The 15,170-nt window shown below is 37.7% G+C and overlaps 2 protein-coding genes across 4 annotated transcripts in view; one reads left to right on the top strand and one right to left on the bottom strand.

Annotated features, from left to right (window-relative positions):
• The window catches only part of TPR (translocated promoter region, nuclear basket protein), a 79,861-nt gene extending 66,945 nt beyond the window's left edge, over positions 1-12,916 (top strand). For 2 of the 3 annotated variants that reach the window (XM_030572671.1, XM_030572669.1), the window contains exons 43-51: positions 399-583; positions 2,857-2,925; positions 3,398-3,492; positions 4,222-4,328; positions 7,749-7,844; positions 8,056-8,212; positions 9,877-9,995; positions 11,641-11,739; positions 12,700-12,916. In XM_030572671.1, coding sequence (XP_030428531.1) covers positions 399-583; positions 2,857-2,925; positions 3,398-3,492; positions 4,222-4,328; positions 7,749-7,844; positions 8,056-8,212; positions 9,877-9,995; positions 11,641-11,739; positions 12,700-12,755 — 983 coding nt within the window. In that variant the 3' untranslated portion in view covers positions 12,756-12,916. The remainder of the gene's footprint in view (positions 1-398; positions 584-2,856; positions 2,926-3,397; positions 3,493-4,221; positions 4,329-7,748; positions 7,845-8,055; positions 8,213-9,876; positions 9,996-11,640; positions 11,740-12,699) is intronic. The other variant, XM_030572670.1, reaches the window with a different exon arrangement.
• Positions 12,917-12,921: 5 nt separating this feature from the next.
• PRG4 (proteoglycan 4) overlaps positions 12,922-15,170 on the bottom strand; it is a 36,333-nt gene continuing 34,084 nt past the window's right edge. Inside the window, exons 10-12 of the mRNA XM_030572672.1 lie at positions 14,744-14,938; positions 14,399-14,524; positions 12,922-13,051 (exon numbers count right to left, since the gene is read on the bottom strand). Coding sequence (XP_030428532.1) covers positions 12,942-13,051; positions 14,399-14,524; positions 14,744-14,938 — 431 coding nt within the window. The 3' untranslated portion in view covers positions 12,922-12,941. The remainder of the gene's footprint in view (positions 13,052-14,398; positions 14,525-14,743; positions 14,939-15,170) is intronic.

The following is a 15,170-nucleotide window of genomic DNA, read 5'->3' as shown; positions in this document are numbered from 1 at the left end:
ATCGTTTCTTTAACTTGGAGACATGCTGTCTTTCAAATGACTTTTTAAATCCGGGCACTGTTCAGTTATCACAGTTGGTCAGTTACTGCTTTTTGCAAGTGTAGAAATGTCTGCTTTAGCATGTTAATCTGATTTTCAATTTTGCTGTATGTTCTGTAAGTTTATATTGCAGTTTCGTCTCAAACTACTCGTGCTTCAGGATTGATTCCATTTGGGTGGTGGGTGAAGTGACTTCATATTCTTTATAAAAGTATTACAGTGTACATCAATTTTTTTAAGTTATACTTCTGTCATTGCAGCTAAGGACAGTAAATTAAAAGAAGTACTGCCTTAATTACTCTGGTCATAGATTTGTGGAGTACAGTGTTTTTATTGTGTGATATTTCCGTGCATTTTAGGCGAAGGAAGTACAAGTGCTGCAGAGTCAACTTTCTCCCATGAAAGTTCAAGAGAACAGCAGCCAACATCTGCCTCAGAGAGGCAGGCTTCTCGGCTACCTCAGTCACCACGCAGACCACCACATCCTCTACCCCCACGACTGACTATTCATGCTCCACCCCAGGAACTGGGTCCACCAGTACAGGTAGGAAATCACTCAACACTTTAGAAAATTAAGGAAACTACTTAATTATGTAGCTTTTGTAAATAAGGTGTTAGTCCTGTGTATTTGGTCCAACTGTACTACTTTTATATGGTGTCTTACAAAAAGGAAACATACAGATATTAATTGAAACAGCTGAGCAAATTAACTTAAATTTCTCATCTCTTGAAATATGGCAGTGATTTTACTTAACTAGCTGTACAAGTGAAATGACCATTAAAAGCAGTAAGGCAACAGTGATGAGTGTGTATCTTGAAATGATTATACCGGCACTGTTCTAGTCAATACTCGTCTGTATTTCCACTCTAAAAGCAGTTTTTGAGCAGGCTGTAGCAAGATCTGGCTCAGACTTTCGTGAAATATTCTTTGCCCAGAGGCAGGTGTGGCGTAAGGAAACTCCCACTGTCTTCTCAGCTAACCTTTTTGTGCCCAATGCCTTGTGTTTGAGCTGTACGTAACATCTTAAGATTCTACAGAATTTTAAGCTTTCACTTAAAGAAACAAAAAGTCTTACCCTTGTGGTTGCAAAAAGAAGCCTCCTGACTGTGAGCTAATTTACAGTCCCCTTGTCCTGAGAGGTGTGCACTGTTCCCGTTTATTTCTATGGGGTGTTTATCTCTGAACCCTAATGACAGATTACATGTCAACTTTAACTATTCCACTTTACCAGAAACTTCAGCTAACATGCTTATATTTCATGGTTGGACCTGGCAGCGGGTGAGGAAGGTTGGAAAGGGCTGTTTTTAAAAGCATAGTGCTACACAGATGAGTCCTGCAGTGTCACAGGATCTCTCCGTGACTTTCAGTGTATTAGCCCACCCCATGCATGAGGTGTGGAAAATATTGTAACTAATGAGGACAGAGACAATGACTTTCCCTGTACTTTCATCCTCTCTTGAAAATCAGGATTCTTTTCCTCCGTGTAGCCTGATGGGGAGCTGAAGTGGAAGCACAAATTGCAGAGTGGGAAGAGGCGCAAGGCCTGTGCTTAGCTAGGTACATGTAACACCTTCCAAATTTCAAATCATCTCTGCCCCAAGAGAGAACAGATAAAAGAGAAGAATAGAGGAAAAAATAAAGACCAAAAAACAAAAAGTGCAGAGAGAAAAAAAGGTAGCACACAAGGAAGGATGGGATAAAAGACGTGGGATAGATAGGAGAATGGGGAAAGAATGGAGAAAGAAGACAAAGACCAGAAACCACATTGATCATGGTTGGAAGTTGAAGCTAGACAAATTCAGGCTGGAAATAAGGCGCACATTTTTAATAAGAGTAATTCATCATTGGAACCATTTACCAATAGTTGTGATGGAGTCTCCATCACCGGCAGTTTTTAAAACAAGATTTAATTTTTGTCAGAGAGAGGAATTATTTTGGGGAAATTCCGTGGCCTGACTCTGTACGGGACTTTGCATACTTTATTACATCAAGAAATGTTGAATGCTGTCAGTAGGCTTCTACTCAGTCTGCCCTGACTAGGTCTCCTTGAGAGTTGGTCTGCAGTGCTGCTTAATTGGTCTGAGATTTAAGTGGTGAGCTGTGCTGAGCATGCTTCCTCCACAGTACAGTGAGCACCAAGAGAGAGTTGAAGATTGAATGCCAGAAGTTTTGACAATTCCGTGCTCAGAACTTGAAATTTGTTAAGTTTTTTGGGGAAAAAATTAAACTGACCTTAATAGTTCTAACTTAGACACAATTATAATTGTTCATACATTTTTCATTTGGTTTATTGTGCTCTTTCAAGCGATTATAATATGGTTTATAATATTTTGTTTATTTTCTAAAGGCCTTTCTGTGATGAAGTGCACCAAAAAACTGCTCTGAGCACTTTTTACACTAAATGCTAAACCACTGAACCATTTGTTTAGATTATACTAAAATTGTCTTGTGAAAATGATTTGAATGCCATTGACACACTCACTATTTCCTCTTTATTCAGAAAAAGTTTCTATATTAATTTCCCCCCTTTTGGGTGTAATATTGTCCCATTTTGTAAAATAGTTGCTTCCACCTGATTTGGGATTGTTTTAACTATAGGAATTAAGTGCATGATGAAATATATCTGGAATATGGCTTTCACCAATAAACAAAAATATGCTAGCTGGTTTTGTTACTCAAGTCATGCTTTTGGTAGAAAGCCAAAAGAATTTCTTTATTTACCTTTTATCACTAAACTTTATTCCTGAAGATATTTGCATGTTGCTAGAATCCCCAAGAAACATTTATACCACTTTATTCCTCCTTTTACCATAAAGAGAATCCAGATGACTCGGAGGCAGTCAGTGGGCCGTGGGCTTCAACTAACTCCTGGTATAGGGGGCATGGTAAGTAAATGTCAGTCTGCTCCTAAAAAAACTTTGAGAGAGCACTCTGAACTTTGTAGTCTAAGACTACCAGAGCACTAAAGAATTCCTTGGATGTTTGTGTAACCTTGCAGATAGGTTTAGTCAAGCTGTGGTTTTCATGTTAATGGGACTTCCATCCCTTAGCTTATTCCAAATGTGAATACCAGGCAAGGTGTATTAAGTATGAGATGAAGCTAAAAACCCTTGTGAATCTGGGTCAGTTTAGACACAGCTGATATTTATTACTATTCTTTAGGAATCAATCTTTTAAAATACTTTTTGATTTTGACTTTGGTTCCCACCACACTGTTGACTAGACAAATAGTGGTTAAAGCTGTTAGCTCTATTTTTTTGGGAGGGAACAACCTTTGTAGATGAGTTTTTTATTTAGAAGCAAACAGAGACAGAATAATGAATATATTTTAGCTTCTGATCTTAATATTTTTTTCAGCAGCAACACTTTTTTGATGATGAGGACAGGACCGTTCCAAGCACCCCAACTCTTGTGGTACCACATCGTACAGATGGATTTGCAGAAGCAATTCAGTATGTAGAAGTCATAATAATAAAAGCAAATGCTCTTGTATATTTCCCTTTTCCTAACAGTTGAATGGTTCTTTGCTTAAAGATAAATGAAAATATAATGATTTAGTGATTGTATATTAAGATACTAAATAGCATTCCGTCTACTAGATGATTAAGAGAAAGTCACAAATATTGAGTTGGTCGAACCGTACATCATAAAACGGGATTCAGAAAAGTAAGTTTCTGGTCACATTCTAATCTAGTGTAACCTGTTTCTTTAAAAAGTCATACAGTTAAATTATTAGGGCAACAGTGGGTTATCATGCTACTTCAAGCCCCTCTTTTGCACATTCACATTAGTGCTAGAAGTGACAAAAGCATGTTTTCTCAATATTAACTATAAAGATCAGTTAAAATACACTAGCAAGCTGCTGTGAAGAATAGTTGCTTATCCCAATTTTGGGGCCACTTACAAATTAATTGTGTAAAGCCAAAGGAGCTATTTAAATGTGACAGTATTCATTGAAAGCAATTTTACTATTTTCTTACTAGTGGAGTATTTTTTAACCCTATCATTTTGATGCAGCTGCAATGGAGAAACTAATTACTTTGGATAATGCTGATGAAATGTTTGGCTACTAATCTTATTTGTATCATAGATAATTTGTTTTCCTTATTCAATTAAAATAATTTTATTATAGTTTTTTAGTTCATTAAACAGTGTTTACAGCACACTCTGCATCTTTGTAGTTCCCCCCAGGTTGCTGGAGTTCCCAGATTCAGGTTTGGGCCTCCAGAAGATATGCCACAGACTAGTTCCAGCCACTCCGATCTTGGCCAGCTTGCATCACAAGGAGGTAAATCTGTGTAATACCTTTGTTTTATGATTGTTAGAAAAAATGTAAACAGCTTGAGAAACTAATTGTCACCTCCATTCCAACTATATCTTGTCTGTACTTCTGTGTAGTTATAGGAAGGGTAGAAGGACTAAGGAGGCAGAGATGATGTTTTGCTTATCTAGTACTATTAGGTTTGTCATTTGTAACTACTATTAATGTAAGGATGATTGACGGTTTAGGCTTAGAAAGACTAGATTTTTATTAGTAAATATAGGTAAACGTCAATTTCACCATACATACACAAACCAATGAAAAAATATTTTAATTGATGATAACTGAAATTTAAAGATAAGTAGCATTTTTCTTACTTTGAGAACTTAGTTTGTTTTAAGGATGTTTACTTTGTATATTGTGACATGCGATGTTTACAACTTTTTGTGATTTCATGTTTATAAGGCTTTAACTTTTCTGAATCTCAACATCTACTGTCGTTAAATAATTGTCTTACCTTCCACCTCCATAATTTCCAGCAACTGTGAAAATATATAAATTGATACAAATAAAAAGTTGCTTATATTAACATGGATATTATCCGTTAAAATTATAAAATTAATTCTGCTAAGCCTATGTTTAGCCATTTAGAATAGCACGTACAAGTTTTGGGAAAACCAACACTAACGCAGTGAAGTAGGTAGCTTGTTGAGCCATTGTGTTGTCAGGCAGTGACTGCCTGCATCACCATATGTGACAAATTGAAATTTGATTTCACTCAAGCAAAATTAAAACACATAAAATGTAACAGATGCTTTCAAATTGCACAGCATACAGTTCTCTAGCATGTCTTGATGTGTGTCTCTGTCGATCTTCTCACCATTGGTTCAGGTGTGTCAAGATCTGTTGTACTCAGTAAATTAGCCTCAATGTCCCACAAGAAAGTTCTTGTTACTGTCACTCTCGTGTGTGTGTGTGTTGCTGTATCTGGGCCTTCAATACATAACATACCAGACATTAATCTGTTCCAAAGACCAAATCTCTACTCCTCGTCTCACTTTAAACTATTTCCCAATTGGATTAGTCTCTGCTTCCGTGAGGGATACTGTTAAGCTGTGCTCTAACTTCATTATTGCAAAGCTAATATAAAGGAATAGGGCTGGCATTGTGTTCTTGAAGGTAGCTAGATAAAGATGAGCCTGAAGCTTAGACTGAATATAATAACCCACTGAAAATGCTTTCAATTCCTATGAGCTTGAACCTGGCAACATCCAGCGTCTCTGTTCCTTATGATCAGAGCTGTTATGGTAGAGTACAGAAGAGAGCAAGTCTTTGAGATAGGCAGGCCCTTGTCCACTATGATGGTGCGCAGGCAATTGCTCATTCTTGTCCTTGCTGCTGTTCTGCTGCAAGCAGTCTCTCTTCAATGCCTTTGTGGCAGCACAGAAGCAACTGTAAGAGATTTGCTAAACCATTCATTGTAGGGGTGGCACTGAGCAAAGTAGTGGCTTGAGAAGAGTCAGAAAAGCAAAACGGAGAGAAGATCAAGAACTGAGGGCAGTAATCTTTTGTTGAGACGTACAGCACTATCACTAAGATAAGCTTTGGAAAAAGAAAAATTGCTAGGAGATTGCATGTTTTATAGCTTGTGTAGGCAGATCTTATTGCACACACCAAGGGCTCCCTGCATTCCTCCAATCTTCCTATAAGCCTCCTATGTGCCACAGTCTCATCCCTCGTATCCAGGACTCCCTGCAGTTCCCTCCATCTCCCCCAGACAGGTGTTCTGTGTGCCCTGCATTCCTCTTTCTCTCATACCAGACACCTCCTTTCTCCTCTCTACCAGCTGCTCTATGTGCATGCCCATTCTCGTTTCCCCCATGTCTCTCATTCCATGATAGAAGATCTGTGTGCATCACCACCCATATCAGGATCCCCCTGCCTCCCACCTGCCAGGAGTTTTGTGTGCCAAACACCATCCTTCCCTTCCATTCCACAGTCTCCCTTTCTTCCCCTCCCCCACTGCATGGGCTCTGTATGTGCCCCTGGTCTCCTCCCACCAGACCAGGGTCCCCAAAGCTTCTCCCACTAAGAGTTCTATGTGCACCCTATTCCAGCATTCCCAGTTTCCTCCTCACACCATTTCAATCATGGCAGGATCTGTGTGTTCACCCCTACCCCACCACCATTAAATTTTTTTTTTTCTGACTGGAAGATCAGCCATTTACTGTGTCAACATGTTAGACAGAGATGAGATAGGAGTATTGTGCTGGAAGGCATTAATGGGTGGTGTCAACTAGTTTGCAGAGGTGTTCGAGGTCTCTGGTTTGTGCTAAAGAGTTGGCAGTGACTTCATGTATCCACAGTTTTCACCCTTTGAGTTTTTCAGTTTTATCCAAAATCAACAGCGTGGCCATTGATGCCTAGAACATTCCCTGGAATTCAGAGTTCAAAAGTTACTGCATTACGTACGTACGTAAATGCCATCAAGTTGAGTGTAAGGCCTTGACAAGCTTGCCAAATGAGACATTTTCATAATTGCATTATTACCTAGTGCCTGTCTCTTTTCATAGGTTTCAATAAATTTAGGGGAAATTATCTGATGTTAACGAAGCTGGGTACTTAGCACAATATTACTTTCTGGCCTTTTTTGGCAAGACTTGGCTCTAAAATAAATTGATCCTGTTTGAGATTCTCTTGCAGTAATAAAAGTCTGACAGATTTCAAGTAAACAGTAAATATCATGGGATCTTCCAATATTCATCTGAAAAGGATATGACAGTTTATTTGAGTGAGAGTGAACTAAAGCTTAAAGGATGGGCTGTTCTAAAAAAAATAGAGTAAAAATACTGAGATTGCTCGAAGGCCCAGACTACTTCTGTTCAACATTAAATTCTGTAAAACAAATTTCCCATTACTGAGTGACACATTTATTTTGGAAATAACTTATCTTTGTTTTAAGTAGCCTGAACTAAATTGCATGTGTACAATTAATAGGATTTTCACTCATAGAATTGAAAAAAAATTCCAATTTGGTCAAAGGAAGCATTATCTTATGTTTAAAGCTCAGGTCAGTCATCAGAAGATATAGGTTTGGTTCTTAGCTCTCACTGATTCTCTGTATAATCTTAGACAAGTCACTTAAGTCATCTGCATCTATTTCTCTGTCTTTAAAATAGAGATATTTTAAGTGGGAGTGTAGTTTATTTCATTAATACTGAAGAACTTTGGGCTGAAGGTTCTACGTAAGTGCAAACTAGGTTTATTCTTGAGTAATCTCAGTTACTCAGTCTCAGTATTTAAATACAAACCAATAGATTACATCGGGGTTGTACTAGGGACTAGTACTGTACTATAACTAGTTTGCCTTCAGATAATGATATATAGTTTTCTGCTGTCTAACAGGCTTTCACTACATCCATTAATACCAAGAGTTGTTTGTTGTAGGTTTAGGAATGTACGAAACACCACTCTTCCTTGCCCATGAAGAAGAATCTGGTGGCCGCAGTGTTCCAACAACTCCGTTGCAAGTCGCAGCGCCAGGTGAGAATCAGTATTGCAAAGTGTAGTGATAATATTAGATGCTTTGACTTCCCAACAAAATGCATAATATTACCGTTTATGTTGTTTGCTGCTATGGTGAAAATATTACTGCAGATAGAGTTCTTGTAGTACCCAATATTTTAATAAATTTGGGTAGAAGTACAAAAGAACAGTCTCTCTTAACTGCTTTTCCTGATTTTGTTTTTTGAAGTGACTGTTTTTACTGAAAGTACCACAGCTGATCCTTCAGAGCATGCTTCTCAGTCTGTTCCAATGGTTACAACGTCCACTGGCAGTTTATCCACTACTACTGAATCTGGAGTGGGTGATGATGGGGATGAGGTTTTTGTGGAAGCAGAATCTGAAGGGTAAGATACACTGCTCTGTGGATTAAGACTTAATTCTGTATTTGAGATTTAGTTTTACATGCTTTCATTGCATTGCATTGTTTGAGTGTGTCTGTTGTCTGTTAAATCTTAGTTCTATTTGGTCCATGGCAGGAAGGGATCACCAGCACTGAGTGGTTTCCTAAATTAGTTGTCAAATGAATCTGGTGACCTTTTGCCTCCTTCAATACCAACTTCTTTTGGTCTCCCTGTATTGAACTATATTCATCTTGAAAACAGGATTAGTGTGGCTTCCACTTAATGGTGGAAGATGTTCACAAGCTAATCCACTTGCAGTGGAAAACAAAAATTAAACTCTGAATCAGAGGCTTATTCAACCTCTGGCGCTGGTAGTGGGATCTAGAATTTCTAGACACCTCAAAATGGTCACAGCTCAATGTCAGATTTCCTTTTTTCCAAACAACTTCATTTACTACTTTGCAGAAATAACAGAAACAAAATGTAAATCTTTTAAAAGAATATAAACCCTTTCTGGACACCCAGAGCATGAGTGAGTTGGGCATGCATTTCCTTGATAAATGGATTGATGCAGTGGCTCTCAAAACTGATCTGCTGAGCACTTCAACTAACTTGTGGAGTATCCGTCAGGCTTTATTCAGTGATAGCTGGAGCCCATTCCAGGACTGTCTGGCTTTCCAGAAGCTTTTTATTTTTTTATCTGTTTTTTAAAGCATCTCTCTGCTCAGCTGCTAAATGCTTTTTTCTTTTGTGTGTGTTGTTTGAAGTTCAAGTGTGAGCAAAATTTGGAACACCACCAGAATTAGACACATACAGGACAAAAACAAACTAAGAGTAACCTGGAGAGCTGTGGGGTTTCTGATAAAGGGTAGAATTTGATATTAACAAATGTAGAGTCCTGTACCCAGGCAAGGGAAATAAAACAGCACAAATGGGGAGTTAAGTGGAGAAAATACAACCAAGCAGCCCCATAGATTGTTTAAAATGATTTTATTTTTATTTTGTTAATTCTGCCCTCAGATTTCCATGTAATCAACTGATCTAGTTGTCCTTCCATTGGGAAGCTTCCATTGGACTCTGAATGCTCTTTAAGATAGCTTTGTTACTGTCTTGGTACTGGCTTTTTGAAAAATCATTAATCCAAGCCTTTTAGGTATTGCACCGAAAAGGGCATTTTGGGCAAAACCCTAGGAACCAGATCTTTTCCCCAGCCTTTAAATTTCATATACTGTATCATACTGCGTAGTCTTACTGGTTTCCATTTAAATTAAATATTTACTTCCCCTTTACCCACTGACCTCTGTAATATGGGGAGCAGATTGATGTATAAATTCTTCCATGCCACATGGTTTTACTCAAGTGCTCCAAGTAAACTTTATTTTTTTCTTCCTCATTTTTCTGATCAGGCAGTCACTCTGGTGGTATGCAGTGGATGGGTAGATGAGTGCCAAAGAGGATTTGTCTGCCTTTGTTTTTAAAATATTAATATCTCTAATTTCTGGTAACAAGGTAGAAAAAAAGTGAAGTGTGTGTATGACAATACCCAGGGTAAAAAAAAAATAAATCAATTTCCTGTTAAATTACAAAATGATCTGTGCTCTCAGGGGATTATCAATTTCTCTTGAGTTTTATCACCATTGTTCAACACCTGCATTTTTATGTTCCAGAATTACGTCAGAAGCTGGTCTGGAAATCGATAGCCAGCAAGAAGAAGAATCTGTTCAAGCACCTGATGAGTCAGACCTCCCTTCCACCAGTCAGGATCCTCCTTCCAGCTCATCAGCAGGTATTGGCTTCCTTCCTAATGCAGATGGCTTCCTACTCTTCTGTAGGATGCCTGTACCTCAAGCCTTTTTCCAGTGCAGTGCACATTGTTGGCAGTGGAGACCAGACTAAGACCAACTATTTTGAGCATTTAATGTCCCTTCTGAAGCATAACTTCAGTACTTATTGTTGTCTCCGTAGTGGGTCAAAAGGAAACTTAGATTAGTGGTGTGGCCATTGTTAAGAATACACTCAACTTTCTCTTCCCTTCTCAAGCAGTGTGTTGACAGGTTGAATTATGAGTGAACTCTAATCATTATGGCAGCATTGTATAAGAGAGAGTGGCGATTTGTAGGCAGATGAGTGGCATTTATCCTGAATCTGGAACTTCTTCCACCATAAGTGTTTAAATTTGTATTGATTTTTGTTCTGTATCAGTTGATAACATGGATAAACCTCTAAGACATCTGGGTTGCTTATAAATAATCACAGGTTTGCTAAAACAGTGGTTCTCAACCAAAGATACTCATACCTCTGGGACTACACATTGGTCTTCCAGTGGGCACGTCAACTCATCTAGATATTTGCCTAATTTTACAACAGGCTACATAAAAAGTACTAGCCAGCGAAGTCCGTACAAACTAAAATGTCATACAATGACTAGTTTATACTGTTCTGTATAGTATACACTGAAATGTAAGTACAATGTATTCCAATTAATTTATTTTATAATTATATGGTAAAAATGAGGAATTGAGGAATTTTTTTTAGTACTAGTGACACACTTTTATGTTTATCTGATTTTGTAAGCAAGCAATTAAGTGAGGTGAAACTTGGGGGTGCACACGACAAATCAGACTCCTGAAAGGGGTGCAGTAGTCTGGAAAGGTTGGGAGCCACTGTGCTAAAATATCCCTTTACTAAGTGAAAAATTACAAGTAACATGATGGGCATATGAGTATTCACAGATGCAAAGCTTTATTCTTTTGTTAATCCATTGGTCTACTAACCATTAGTCTGTCACTCCATTTCAAAGTAAAATGGACATGTGAATCTTTGGAGAGTTCGACATTTTTTCATCTATTTAATTTCTATTTCCATTTGGTGAGGGCAACAGACTGTGAGTACTGGACCGTATTTTTGTCATCAGTAACTAATGGAGATAAAAAAGGAAATAAAACAAAATATCTTTTAAGAGAGAACTTTTTAAAATACCTTGAAGGATACTCACTTCAAAAGAAAATTTTAGGGTCATATTGGGAATCCCTTCCTGGAGTTGTGATTATGTACTTCAGTGGGACTACTCTTGTGAGTATGGGATTCAAAATTTAGTCCTAGTAGAATTTTTAAAAGGGATATGATGTAAGCAATGCAGACGTCAAAGGGCAAGATTGTAATTAGATGCATTTGATCTTAGCTGCAAATAATTTAACCCAGCTAGTGAGTTTAAAAAAAAAAAATCAAAGGATAACAAACATACTTGTTCAATCTGAGGCTTTATTATTTTTTGAGATGATGTTAATGAAATAGGTTGCACCCTCAAATTTTTAAAATATGAAAGACAAGTACAGCTGTATGTTAATTAAACGATGGACTTGCTAACAGTTACAAATTATACTGCAGTAACAATCTTGTATATTTTTTCTGAAACTTTTCCATCTCTACAGACACAAGCAGTAATCAGCCAAAGCCTTTTCGGCGTGTCAGACTTCAGCCACCAACGTTAAGAACTGGTGTCCGTGGTCGTCAGTTTAACAGGCAGAGGGGTAAGTGGCTGTCAATGCTATAATTATTGTGACTATGTATGTACTCTTTCAAATGACCTCTTAATTTTCTTAACCCTTTTGAAACTGGATATCTATAATGCCACCATAAGTATACATAATGAGACATTGAATAATGCAGGGTCCTTGCCCACAGAGCTTTCAATATATATTACCCAAAGCATTCATTTGGGTGACAGGCAAAAAGACTACAGAAAACTTCCTCCTCCTGGCTCTGATTTTAGAGGGTGTATAAATTGCAGTATATTTTAAACTTACTTTTTTTTGGCAATTTATCGCTAGGACATAAGCTCGATATGATACAATTCTGATCTTTAAGATTATTCCTAACACAATTTTCCTATTTCAAATTTAAGATTTTTGTTGAGATGATGTCTGGAATCACTATGCTGTTTTTTAAAGAAAATTAAATGATTGAAATTACAGAAGCTTATTATGTTAGTATTCTCCAGATTTTACTTTGATTGCTACTAATGATTTTTAGCTATAACAACCCCCACATTAAAAAAACCCCTACCCAGATTAAATGTATTCATCAGCATAAATATTAAGTATTCTGCATATCTTGGTGCTAGTGCAGACATATCTGTTAACATTCAGATGCTGTGGCTCTAACCGTAAAAATGCACTTACAGAACTAGAAGAGATTTCCATTGCAATTCCATCTATTGTCACACTTAACCAAAAGGCTGGCTGTTGACAAAGGAGGGTAACCCTCTCCACCCATAATTGAGCATGCTGTGGTTGTGACTCTTCTGGCCCGTGGAATGTAAGTCCACAGTAGTACCTCCTTGTGCTAGGCCATCATGGAGAGAGAGATTGCTAACAGAATATTCCACAGCACACTCATCTCATCACCAAACAAAGTAGCAAACTGACAATGTTTGATTATTGGAGTGGGGAAAAATACTTGCATTAATACTTTTCTCTTTCCCTAAACAGGTGTAACTCATGCAATGGGAGGCAGAGGAGGCCTAAACAGAGGCAATATTAGTTAGAAGTTCTGTAAAGTAATTGAAGCTGTGTATACAGACTGTCAGATTGGCTAGCGTTGCTTAAGTGTAATGATTGCAGCGCTAAAAGCAGCATTTTGTACGTAGATTGATGTGCGCGTATTTCAATGTCTTTATTAATAAAATTAGACAAACTCAAATTAAAATGGCTTCTTTCTTTAAAATTCTGTCTTACAATTCATCTTTAGGACACTTATACCAGTCCTTGGATACCGTCTGCCCTGTCTGAGAGGTAACTGATCTTGCTATTCTGCTGGCCACATCCACATTGTAGTATTGATCTGCAATGAGAGAAGTGCAGTTTGAGTGGAAATTAAAATTCCAGATCTAGGAAGTCTTCAGTATATAAAAAGGTCTCTGATCTATGTGCTGAGTTAACATTAGAGTTAACATCTTTCCCTTTTTATTGTCACTTTGGCAGAACTGGTACATTGTATCACACTTGATGCACCTGTAGTTGAGAGAGAGGCTTTAATAGCAGTTTCCAGACAAAGCATTTCATTCAGACATTTACTCTTTTTAGGCACCCAATTTGAGTATTGGCAGTTATGTAATCTTACCCTATAACAGTTATAGCCAGCTCACACCTGGAAAACTGTGCCACTTAGTCAACTCACAGTAGCCCATTTTTATAAAAGCAGTTCCCGTTTTAAAAAGATACTGGCAGCTTGTCAAGTCTCTTGACAAATACTACTTTGAAGATTTCACACTGTTCAGAGTTATACTGTGAGAGATGATCTTTTTTTGAAACCCAAACACAGCTGATTCAAATATACTCAAAAATCCCAGAAGACATTCTTCATAGTTGTAAAATTGGGTGCACATGAACAGATAGTGTTTTAAACAACTGAACATCCCTCAGCTAAAGGCTTGAGAGTTAAGGGGAGAATGTTCTTTGTCTCTGCTGTCTCATGCTCAGTTGAATTCTGTGCCAGCAATTCTCTGAAGAATCTAAAGAGTTTAAGCCTTTTCTTAAAACTGTAAAAGTGGAACCTTATTATTCCACAGGTGTGCATTGTCTCACTTATTTCATAGGCATGATTGGAATTGTCACAGTGGATCAGACCAGTGATGGCCCTAGTCCAGCATCCAGTGCTTTAGAGGAAGGTGTAACAACAAAATCCTTCACTGTGCCTTTATGGGATGCTGCCCAAAGGGAAAGTTTCTCCTTAACCCCATTAGAAGTTGATTTATGCCCTGAAGCATAGGATTTTAAATCCTGAAGTGTTTGAGTGAAATCCTAACTTAATTGCAGTCAGTGGCAAAACTCCTACCACTTCAGTGGTGTGAGGATTTCATTCTTGAATGGTTTGTCATTACAATGACCACTCCAGATAGTCTTGTTATCCCTATAAATGTCCAATCCTTTTTTTAATCCTATCTGCCTAAGTTCTTGTGGCACAGGCTAGCTATTTCTCTGCTGATCATTTTAAGTAGAAACATCCAGTTATTCAGGGCTTATGGGCGAAGCTTGAGTTATTGCCATTTTTTTTTTAAGCCTGAACCCTAGTACTTATTAAACTTCATCATGGCAGTTCTCTTCCAGTGGAAAGGGTAGGTAACTTCACATTTCAGAAAGCTGCATTTGCCTTTGAGATTTGAGCTAACGTGTTTTAGCTTTAACTTACCTTTAGAGAAAACATAGTAATCATAAGCATCTGGTCTTTGGTAGTTAGGTATTGATATAGCTGAGTGAACTACTTTTGGAAATCCTCTCCAGTAAGAATTTATTTTAACTTCATGATGTAATATTCCTGCAGACAAGAAAATTGCTTTAAGTTAGGAAAATATATTAAAACATGGGCTGTGCAAAGCTATAATTTGGGAAGAGAAGCTGAGAGAGAACAGCTGCTAGGATGAAGAGATTTAAAAGCATACATTAAAGAAGTTGAACAGATGGAAAAATGCTGTCCTTCAAAGACTATTAATTTTAAAATGAAGATAAAAACCATTTAACATTAAATATAACTGACCAGATGGATTATGGTTGATTCTGAGAGTATGGTACATGACTGGTGTGCGGTACATGATTGCTGATCTTATTGCACGTTCAAAGCGTCTCCTCTTGATCACTGCTCTGGGTGTATAAGCTGGGTACCTAACATATACTTTCTTTTTGCACTTTTTGACTGGTTCTTGATTGTAGATATAACGTTGAACGCTGCCACCTGAAGCAGAAGTTTGTTCCAGTTGTGAAAACAGTTGAATTAGAAATGTCATCAGTAGCCTAATATGAACTTGCTAGGCTGGGAAGATAACAGTCCAAAGGCTATTGACGAAACTTTCAGCTTGAAATGCCTCAAAATTACATATATAACTTAGAAGTATGATGCTAACAGGACCTGGCCTAACGTTTGTTTACTTCTGTGAGTAGTTCTGTTAAAGTCAATGAGACTATCC

Source organism: Gopherus evgoodei, chromosome 8, assembly GCF_007399415.2.
Source record: "Gopherus evgoodei ecotype Sinaloan lineage chromosome 8, rGopEvg1_v1.p, whole genome shotgun sequence".
Taxonomy (NCBI): domain Eukaryota; kingdom Metazoa; phylum Chordata; order Testudines; family Testudinidae; genus Gopherus; species Gopherus evgoodei.
Note: the sequence above shows the minus strand (reverse complement) of the source record. Positions and strands in the feature narration are given on the sequence as shown.